The sequence below is a fragment of the Colobus angolensis genome, unplaced genomic scaffold (genome assembly GCF_000951035.1).
Source record: "Colobus angolensis palliatus isolate OR3802 unplaced genomic scaffold, Cang.pa_1.0 Scaffold370, whole genome shotgun sequence".
NCBI classification, from domain to species: Eukaryota; Metazoa; Chordata; class Mammalia; order Primates; family Cercopithecidae; genus Colobus; species Colobus angolensis.
In genome coordinates, this window is record NW_012117044.1 from 68,849 (window position 1) to 79,997 (window position 11,149).

General features: G+C 51.1%; 1 protein-coding gene across 1 annotated transcript in view; it reads right to left on the minus strand.

Moving 5' to 3' along the window:
• Window positions 1-3,005: 3,005 nt before the first annotated feature.
• TMEM72 (transmembrane protein 72) overlaps window positions 3,006-11,149 on the minus strand; it is a 25,562-nt gene continuing 17,418 nt past the window's right edge. The window contains exons 3-5 of the mRNA XM_011953786.1: window positions 7,942-8,013; window positions 6,235-6,374; window positions 3,006-5,360 (exon numbers count right to left, since the gene is read on the minus strand). Coding sequence (XP_011809176.1) covers window positions 4,879-5,360; window positions 6,235-6,374; window positions 7,942-8,013 — 694 coding nt within the window. The 3' untranslated portion in view covers window positions 3,006-4,878. The remainder of the gene's footprint in view (window positions 5,361-6,234; window positions 6,375-7,941; window positions 8,014-11,149) is intronic.

The following is an 11,149-nucleotide window of genomic DNA, read 5'->3' on the forward strand; positions in this document are numbered from 1 at the left end:
TAGATCTAAATGTAAGAACTAAAACTATAAAAGTCTTAGAAGAAAATATAGAAATAAATCTTCATAACCTTTGGTTAGGGAATGGTTTCTCAGATTTGACCACAAAAGAATAAATAACAAAGAAAAAAAGATAAATTGAATTTCACTGAAATTCAATTGTTTCTTCCTCAAAGGACACTCTCAAGAAAGTAAAAAGGGCTGGCACAGTGGCTCACACCTATAATCCCAGCACTTTGGGAGGCTGAGGAGGGTGGATCATTTGAAGTCAGGAGTTCAAGACCAGCCTGGCCAACATGGCGAAATTTCATCTCTACTAAAAACACAAAAATAACCAGGCAGTAGTGGCATGCGCCTGTAATCCCAGTTAATCGAGAGGCTGGGGCTGGAGAATCGCTTGAGCCTGGGGGGTGGAGGTTGCAGTGAGCCGAGATTGTGCCACTGCACTCCAGTCTGGTGACAGATTTGCCAACATTTGCCAATCATGTATCTGAAAAGGGTATAGTATTCAGAGTACATTAAAAACTCTTACAACTAAAAATAAAAAGACAAACAACCCAATTAAAAAAAAGGCAAAGCATTTGAATAGACACTTTCTTAAAGATGATATTCAAAGGCCAATAATCGCATGAAAGATACTCAACACTATTCGTCATTAAGGAAATACAAAGCCACAGTGCATGCATGACTATAATAAAAAGATGATGACAAGTGTTGGCAAGGAGGTGGAGAAATCAGAACCCTCATACACTGCTGGCGGGAAAGTAAAATGGTGCACCCCCTCTAGAAAACAGTTTGGCATTTCCTCAAGAAGTTAAACACAGAGTTACTATATGACCCAGCAATTCCACTCCCAGATTTATACCCAAGAGAAATGAAACCAGATGTTCACGCAAAAACACGTACATGAATGTTCATAGCAGTGTTATTCTTTATAGGGACAAAGTGGGAACAACCCCAGTGTCCATTAACAGATGAATGGAAAAGCAGAAGGCAGTATATCCACACAATGGAGTGTTATTCAGCCATGAAACGATATAAAATAAAGACACATGTTACAACATGGATGAACCTCAGAAATGTCATGCTAAGTGAACAAAATCACAAAAAAAACCACTATTATACGGTTCAATTTATACGACAGAAAGTAGATTAATGGTTGCTTAGAGCAGGTGATGGGAGGTAGGGAGTGAGTATGAATGGGTGCTAGGTTGTGATTGCTTTGGGGAATGATGAAAACGTTGCGAATTTACATTGTGATGAACATAGTTTAAGAATCTACTAGAGGCCTGGTGTGGTGGGTCACGCCTGTAATCCCAGCACTTTGGGAGGCTGAGGAGGGTGAATCATGAAGTCAAGAGATCAAGGCCATCTTGGCCAAGATAGTGAAACCCCATCTCTACTAAAAATAAAAAAATTGTCTAGGCATGGTGGTGCATGCCTATAGTCCCAGTTACTCAGGAGGCTGAGGCGGGAGAATTGCTTGAACCCTGGAGGCAGAGGATGCAATGAGCTGAGATCATACCACTGCACTCCAGCCTGTTGACAGAGTGAGACTCCATCTACAAAAAAAAAAAAAAAGAAAAAGAAAAAGAAAGAATCTACTAGAAACTGTTTAGCTGTACACCTTTTTTTAAATTTAAAACATTTTTAAAGACTATTTTGAGACAGGGTCTCACTCAGTTGCCCAGGCTGGAGTGCAGTGGAATGATCTCAGTGGAATGATCTCAGCTCACTGCAGCCTTGACCTCCTGGGCTCAAACCATTCTTCCATCTTTGCCTCTTGAGTAGCTGGAACTACAGGTGTGTGCCACCATGCCTGGCTAATTGTTTGTACTTTTGGTAGGAACGGGGTTTTGCTATGTTGCCCAGGCTGGTCTCAAATTCCTGGGTTCAAGTGATCCACCCGCCTTGGACTCTTGAAGTGCTTGGATTACAGGCATGAGCCACTGCACCTGGCCTAGCTGTACACTTTAAATTGGTGAATTTTATGTTATATGAATCATATCTCAATAAAGATATTTCAGAAAACTAAAAACAAAAAACCACCTTAGGGCTGATGGGAGAGGGAGACAGAGGACCCATGTGTGACCCCCAGGGTGCAGCTGCTAACAAATGTGGGGTCCACTATGGCATTCCTCTGAGGTAGGCATTGGGGGCTGTACCCTCCCCAGGCTCTAGCCCTGGAAACTGGAGTGAAGACAGGAGCTCTTGAACTGTCCTTGCCACAGGTGCAAGTCAGGGTGGTGCTTCCTCAGTGCCCCCTCACAGCGAGTCTCCCATAGGGGATAGGGATGTGGTGCAGTCACAGTGACTTGTTTGTAGTTCTGAAAAGCTCCGGCCCCTGTCTTGTTGAGTTACTGCTGTGATTCCCACGTACTAGGGGAACCTGAGCCAGAGATGCGAAGGGGCTTGAGAAAGGTTAGATGTGTATTAGTGGAGGTCGAATGGTGCTCAGCCTGGTGCTGTTTCTTCTACCTGTCACTCTGTTCTTTATCTACAAAATGCTCCCCTCTCTGCTGAGACAGGGAGGGGATCACAACAGGGCCAGCCCTTCTAGTCTTTGCTTCTTCGCAAGGATGCAGATCATTACAACATCTGCTTTGCAGGGATCCTACTGGACAAGGATGTGGTCATAGAGGTCACAGGTGGAGAATCAGTGGAGACACGTGGTGCTCATCTACTTATGAGAAAGATGTCACTTTTTTGCTTGGTCCACTGATGGCTGAAAGCTCTGGCCTGTTTAATGATCTCACTCCAGCTTTTTGTTTTTTGTTTTGTAGCCATAGGAGTGTTTGAGAACTTTACTAACCTAGGTAAGGTCATAATTGTCCTGTAATGCTGCACACCAGCAGACACTCTCTTAACTGATGGCAATCTCCAGGAAGACTAGGTGCCTCAGAATTCCATTGCATCGTCACTGGAACTCCCAGCGCACACTCTAGGATACCTCCAAAGGTTGCTCCCAACACACATCTCTAAGACACACCCAAAACAACACTCTGCACTTGGGTTTACTGAAGCGTTTATCAAACGAGATCTGACAGCTCTGACATCACATTTGGTGGTTTGCTTCTTGCGACCTGGCCATCCAGCTCTGCTGACTGGGGCTCTGAGGACAGAGCTATTCCGATGCACAAGAATGTCAGAGGCTGGCCATGTCTGTGCCATGAGGGTGTCTGTGGCCATCGCATTCCCCTTCCATGGATGATGGGAAAGACGCCTGGCACCTCTGCATTTAGGCTCTTTCCATGCACAGGGGCCTGCCTGAGACACCCGACCCATCAACCATGGGGTACCATCCTTGCCTACCACCTACCTATACCCATATCCCATATTGTTCACTCTTCCCTGACTGTGGACAGTCAGGTCCTGAGGTCCTGCTTTGATGGCAGCTGAAGAAGCAGCTCTGCAGCTCTCACCATCAAGGGCTTGCAGGAATGTCTTGATTACCCATTTGTCATTTGACTGGCAAGACCTGGGCTACTGCAGGAAGAGTTCTGCTTATCTGCTTATCAGGAACACCTGCTGCATTTAGGCCCCAAACTGACACTAGCTTCTTGTTGGCCATTATTTTCATACCTTTGTAAAATAACCCGTAGGGAACATTGAAATGTGTGAAAGCACAAACACAAGTTTCTCATTAGACCATAGAGCATGTGCTCTAAGGTTCATTCTACAGAGCTTGGCGTTAGTCCCCACAGGGACTGGGAAGCCACGGGACTCTTCCTCCTGACTGCTCCCTCACTGCAGTTGCCACGAAGAATGGTGTGTCTGCTCTTCCTGGCAACAGCCTCATGGACCCGACAGTAATTTTTAGCAGTAAAGCCTATATTGCCAATCCTTTACAGATTTACAAAGGAATATCTGATTCAGATGTCTTTGTTCCTTCTGGGTTAACTGTCACTTCTGCGGTCCCATGGCAGAGAACTTGCCTGCCTGTCCACCTTCCTCCTATCCTCCCATTTTCCCTCCTTTTCCTCCCCCTTCACTTCCTTCCATTTTGAAGAAATTTATATTTATCACCTAATCTGCTACCAGGAGCCTAAACATGGCACTGCCACTTCTCTGTGCTGTGCCACCCCCGGGCAGCCTCTGTGGTCCTGCATGCAGCAGGCACTGCCTTCTGGGCCCTGGCATTCACTGCTTTCAGTTTGCATCATCGACTTGGAATCTTGGAAAGGCCATGTGGTAAGGAGGCTGGAAACCCCTAGCCATGTTTCTGGAATGAGCTTTGCTCATCTGGCCTGGCTTTCCCACAGTCAGCACAGCGCGGCATTGTTTCCCTGAGCAGCTCAGCCCCAGCCCTGGAGCATGCAGAGAATGCGGCCCACGGCCTGACTGCTCCCACCACAGTCCTGCAGTCTCCCCTCCCGACCCTGAGCAGTCTTGGTTGGTCAAGACCCACGGCCACCTTCTCCTGCCTTAGAGATGCTTAAGTTGCTGACACTTCCCTGGGCCTTCAGAGATGGGTGGATCACAGGTTCCTCACTGAGTGCTGGGCCGTGGATCAGGAGTAAGAAAAGGCCAGAGGTTTTTGCTGGGCAGACATCCTCTGTCCTTTCTGGGCTGAGGCAATGGCACCTGCAGCCTCGTGCACAGTGGGAGTGATGGTCTCATTGGGTTTCCCCACCTGTGGCCAGGAGGAAGGAGCTTGTGCTGGCTTGAGGTGGCATGAGCCTTGTTTGTGCCTCCCTCGAGGCCTCTGCAGAAATGCTGGCCAGTCACACCTCCTGATGGCCTCAGGGGCCCAGCCAGCGTGGGGGTGTCTGTTTACCCCTTGAAAAGCTGACCTGAGAAGACCCTGAAACTCCAGGGAGGGCCATTGAGCTAGGTAGACCCCTCACTGAGTGTCCTCCAGGCTGGAGCAAGAACAGGCGCTCAGAACAGACCGGTGGCTGTAAGAGATGACAGGAAGACTGGGGCCTGGGGAGGGGGAATGATGGGTGTCGTGTCAGAAGTGGTCTCCTCTTCTGGCTCACTGTCCCCATCATCCAGACCTTTGGCAAGGGGGGGGACGATGCGGACCACGTTGTCTTCAAAATGCACCTGCTTCTTTTTGGCCAGGGAGTCGGCTGGCTCCAGGCTCAGCTCCATCAGCGTGTTGGGGGGCTGGAGAGCACTGGGCTTCTTGGTCCCCTTTAGGATACTCTTCATGTGGATGAAGAGGGAGCTGGGCCCCTCCTTGAGGGCCCCATGGAAGGTGTAGGTTTGCTCTGTGTCCCCAGAGCCGGTAGTGCTCACGGCGCTGCTGGAGGGATCTGTGTACTGCTCTGGGGAGGCCAGCACCTCGGGGACAGCTTTCCTCTTCTTCCGCTTGCTCAGAAGGAAGTAGGCCAGGCCAGTGACGATGAGCATGGAGCCTGGAAAAGAGCCAGAGATCAGGACATTAGATGAGTCGCGGAGAAAATCCAGAGCCCTTGCGAGCATGTTGTGCAGCAGGGCTCCTGTGACCCTGCGCTGTGTGGCCATACACAGGCCCCTGTGGCCCTGGCTCTCTTGCCTGGCTTGTCCTCACACCCCACATCAGATTTGGAGGTCCACCTGGAGGCTGGGACGGGGATGCTAAATGGCAGGAAGGATGGGGATTCTACTTTTCAACATGGTCTCCTTAGAGGGCTGACTTCCCTGTATTGTAGATGGGTTCATGAGGAGGGGGCACAGTTTTCACAGATAGGGAGCAGAGAGAAGGACACTAGCAGAAAAAGTCGTGGATGAAACTGAAGAGGTGGGAGCAAGAAATTCTGGGTTCTGTGATCAGAAAGCAGGCTGGCCAGTGGTGTGCACCTGGTGAAGTGGAAGTAGATGAGGCTGTGAAGATTTTCTGGGATCCCACCCTGAAGTGCCTTTCAACCCAGGCTGAGGAGTTTGGACCTGAATGGGTAGGCACTGAGGAGATTTGGAAGGGTTTGGGCAGGGAAGTGGCCATGTCACACCCTTGGGAAACTCAGACCGCACAAGGTCAGTGGGAGGAAAGGCGAGGTCCCCTTTGCGGTTCCACTTCTGGACGGCTCTGTGAAGGAAGGATGCACTTCTCAGGACATTCCTATCATTTGGTCGGCATGGAGGATGTCTGGCACTCCTGTGATTCCTCATGCCCACTCTCTAGGTTAGAGAAGACAGTGGGGCAGGTAAGCGCCCTGGAGCCACCACTGGAGCTAGACTTTGAGGGGTTCAGCCCCTCCTGCTCAGAGCCCACCTATGCTGGGGCTGCATATCTCTACCCCATGTTCTTACCTGGGATGGTCACGTGCCAGACCAGGACGGGGTGGAGGAAGCAGGCCACCGACAGCAGCAGGTAGGCCAGGAACTTCTGGAAGCAGCCTAGCCAGTGAGCCTTCTCCCTTACTCTGTCTGCCAGGGACCCTGGTTGACACCTGGTGAGAGGGAACCCAGGTTAGCAGAATGTGTCCCAGGAAAACTTCAGCAAGACTGGATGCCATGGAGTCTGGGCCGGGCCCTGCTGTGGGCATGCTCTGCAGTGGGCCCTGGTTGAACAGGAGGCCCTAGCAGTCCTTGGTGTGGGTTCCACAATGAGTGGACTTGCCTGAGTCCATCTAGAGGGTCCACAAGTTTTTGAAAGGCTGCCCAGCCCTGTCTTTCTGGTCGAGGGGGAAGCAAGTTAAATGCTCTCAGGATGCTGCATGAGTTAGTGAGGAAGAGAGCTGGAGGCTCAGGGCTCACTGGGAAGTCTGCACCAATGCAGAGAAAGTGTGCAGTTCGGGAGCCACCTGGCTGGGACAGTTATGCCTGTAGTGCACTGCACAAGAGGCCTGGCCAGGTGAGTGAGCAGGCTGGAATCCAGCTGTGCCTTATTCACCCAGCCTTGCCTAGGCACAGGACAGTGTCAGCCCAAAAGGGCTTCTTTCCTAACTGTATACACAGGCACCACACATAGCCCTGGCAGAAGTCTGATGTTGAGCAGCTTCCTTCAGGGACGCTGCCTCCAGGTTTCACAGGCGGCAAGTGCCTGCCTTTAGACCCAGAGCCTTCATCCTCTGAATTGGCCTAGGGCTGAGGCTCTACACAGGCGCATCCTGCCTCTCTAGCTTTGAGGGAGTGCTCAGGCTGTCCAGGTGGCCCAAAGCACTGCTTTCTTATACTCAGCAGGCTGGACCGCCATGGCTCACTGGTGCCCCCTGGTGCCCATTTCTGTGTGTGTATGGTGGGGGGGTGTGGTGGAGTCCATCCAGGGTCCATTCCTCCCCAGCCTTCCGCCCAGCTGAAGGTCAAGTACACCTTGGCAATGGAATTCGGCAGAAAGGGGGAAAGCTTTCTGCCTTAGGGCTGGTGAGCCTGAGAGGCAGCCAGTGGCCTTGTAAGGTGCTGGGACAGCTGGATCTGAAGACTGGCTCTCTCACTGACCACCCAGAGACCAGCGTCTAGGTTCTGAGAGCCGCAGTCCTTGGTCTCACCAATGACAGCTTCCACATACTGAGTGTAGGCTGGGAAGCAGCAAGGGCCTCATGAGATCCTGCAGGGTCTGCACTCCTGCCCCACGGAGGGGTGTACAGACGTACCGCCCCTGACTTGCCCCCAGGCCCTAGGAAGAGACAGAGCCAGTTCCCAAACCCAGGTTTGCTCACTCCCAGCTGGGCCTTCTGAAGGGTCCTCATCCCGTGGCAGATGGCTCAGACACTGGGGCCCAGTGACTGGCTGCTCCTGGTGAGGGGGAGCTGGACTTTTCTGGGGATTCTGAGCAAGGACAGGCCCTGAATGAATGTGTTGGTTGGTTTTCTTGGTTGGGACCATGGCAAAGAAGGCAATGGAGCCCATGGGCCTGTGCCCACCTCCAGGTCAGGCTGGCTGTACTTCGGTGGGGGGATCCTGTCCACGGTGGCTTCAGGAGCAGAACATTCCCTGGTTGTGGGTTCTTGGGTGGAGACATCTGTGGTGTCTGGGGCTGGGGTGAACAGTGGAGGGGTCTTTCTGGAGACTACTTACTGGAAGCAGATGGCCAACAGCTGAGCCACAAAGTAGGCCCCTTCGCATATGGAGACAGCGGCTCCTGTAAACCTGCGGGTGAAGACAGGTGAGAGGGAGGCTGGCGCCTCTGTCCTCCTTCGCTTTCCTGAGGGCTGTCTTCTCACACATGGCCTCCTGACATCACATCTACAGCCAGTGGACTGACCTGGAATCCCCCAGACAACATTCACCAGGGCTGTCTCCAGGCCATGGCCTGTTCCGTACTGGGCCATGTTGGGGAGAGGTGGGGTCTGGGGTTCAGAGATGGGTGGGGAGGGCACCGTGGCCAGCAGGTGACATGGCCTTCACCTGGTACCCTGTGTGACACTGGCAGGCACGTCCTTCTACCTGCTGGTCACCAGGATGGACACCCACTGCCTGTGTTCCAACCTTAAAGCTGGACCTGTTCCTAACCCTTTCCTTCTTCCTTTCCATATTGCCCAAACAGTAACCAGGAGCTGTTGATTACATTCCTTCAATACCTTCCAAATCGCTTCTATTCTCTGACCTCATGGGCATTGCCTGGGTTTAGGCCCTGCCCCCTGGACCCCTGCACCAGCTCTACTTCCTCACTTACCCCAGCCCTGTCTCCTGCTCCTCCACTATGTCACTCTGGGGCTGCGTGACACCTGAATCTGATCATGTTCCTCCTGATACAGAATGCCTCAAAGGCTACTCGTGCTCCCAGTGTGGTCCAGGGATCCTGCAATCAGCATCTCCTGAAGAATGTGTAGAATTCATGGCTCCCAGGCCGCTCCTGGACTCACATTAGCATCATTGGAATTGGAATGTGTACTTGCAGAGGGTCTCACTGCCTATCCTCCATGTTCCCTTGACAACTCAAGAAGCTATCAGGTGCCACAGGGCTTTTGCACAAGCGAGCTCTTCCTGGAAGGCCTTCCCCTTCCCTCTCCAGTCTGTCTGGTGACCTCCTCTTACTTCTCCATGTGATACCATATGACCAGAGCCACCAGTCTGTGAACTCCCACAGGGTGTTCCCTGTCTAATTCTTCTGTACAGCCCAGGCTCACAGTGGGTTGGGTTTACTGGGCTCCATTAATGGGCATTGCAATGAATGAAGGAATGAAAGTAGATAGTGTTGTGCAGAAGGTGGCTTGGGGCCAGGGTTTCCTCAGAGCCATGGGTGTTTCTACCAATCTAGAAACACTCTGTGATTCTAGATTGTATGATCACAGGTGAGAGGTGTGACGTTTCTGTGTCTCAGTTTCCTCAGCTGTAAACTGGGGTTATTATAGTGCATCAACAGTAAAACTGTTCTAAGAATTAAACGATATTTGTAAAGCACTTAGGACCATGCTTGGCACACAGTAATTATATCAATTATCATTATCATTTCTCTCTCCATGTGATTATTTACATCATTTAGTGATCTCTACTCCTCTCACTCTCTATGCCTCCCAAGTTACCCCTTGGTTTTAAAATGATAATCACTAACATTTATGTAATGATTGCTATGGGTCAGGCATAGTTCTAAAGGTCTTACAAATATCAACTCATTTAGTCCTTGCAACAATTTTATAATAAACACTACAATTACTGTCAGTTTACAGATGAGGAAAGTAAGGCACAGAGAAGTTTGCCCCATCACCGACGGCCCCTTATCAGTAGCAGGGGAAAGATCAGAACCCAGCACTCAGGCTCCAGAGCTTGTGTGCCTAGCAGGCCCATCAATACATGTGCTTCGCAAAATAATTTCCACTGACTTTTCCTACACCCTGGGACAAAGGGATATATCAAGGCTTGGGGAATAAAGGGACCCATTCAGACTTCCTGTCTGGTGCTACTGAGTGGCAGGGAGGGACAGACAGGGCAGGCACTGTGTGCTGATCCTGCAGGTGTTAGAGAGCAGGACACAGCGAGGGGCAGGGGACCCCAGGCTAGACTGGACCACCCAGAGACCACATGGGTATAGGGTCCCTTCAAAACAGAGACAGAACAGGTTTCTGGGCAGAAGGCAGCCTACATTCAGGTGCCATGGCCTGAACCGAGAATTAGGTACCCACTGGAGAGGAGGAAGGCCGGCCTGCTTCTGGATCCCAGGGCAATGGTGCACAGAGGCCAGGGACAGGGTCAGTTAGACATGGAGGGTGTTCAGAACAAGGAGAAGTCACTGTCAGCCAGCAGGGGCTCCAGGCTCAGGGCACAATGGCCAGGGCGGAATGCCAGGAAGGAGTGTCAGGTATTGGGTAGGTGGAAATGGGTGGAAGGTACTTGGGCACCCAATGGAATGAGTGAAGCTTGGAGGCGACGCCATGCTGGTGAGTTTGAAAAAGAGTCAGAAGCTCCGGGCTGTACATGAGTGGCAAGAAGTGAGGCAGAGGCCAAAAGATGGCGCAGGGTGTGGACCAGAGGTGGTGGGAGCCCTTGAAGGCTGTCAGAGAGATTTGTGTGTCTAGAAGACAGGGTGGAAATTGGCTTGGAGGGTGGCCTGCATCTAGGAGATGGCAGGTGTGAGCCCCCAAACACAGCAAGGGGACTGCTCTCAGGCGGGAGGGTGGAGACTGCTAAGTACACAGGTCAGCTGCCACCTGAAGATGGAGGCAGATCCTGAGAAGGGAGGGGAGTGGAGGTCACAGCCTGGTGGACCCTGTAGGCAGAACTGGACATTTGTGGGGCAGCCTGGCAAATTGTTATCTATTGCTTCTCAGCTCAGTAAGTTCTTCAGGATTTGTGGGGCTAGAATACACAGCCTTCCTATCTCATTAGGAAGAAACTGCTGGAAGCCCCTCAGAATGGGGCTGCAGAGATGCTGTGGCAGAGACCCAGGTTCTTCTAACCCCCTGGGACACCACTGCACAGGGGTCACTTTCCTGTCAGGGCACATTTACAGAGGTAACTGGTGGTGGAGAAGAAAGGACATTGCCTGGGAAACAAAAGGGTCTTGGGTTCAAATCTGAATCCTGCTGCTCATGAGCTTGGTGATGTGGGCTAACCTGCTTACTCCTGAATTTTCTCATCTGTAAAACTAGGCCAATATGCACTTCTCCTACAGTGCTGTGAAAGCTAAAGAACATAATGCAACTAAGACATTTAACTGTGTCTGACATGTAGAGAAGCTCAAATATATATTCCTTTGACCCGATCCCCCTTTATCTAAAACAAGAGTTCAATTAATATTTGCTGAATAAATACATGATTGATGAGATGCATGGGGAGTGGATGAATG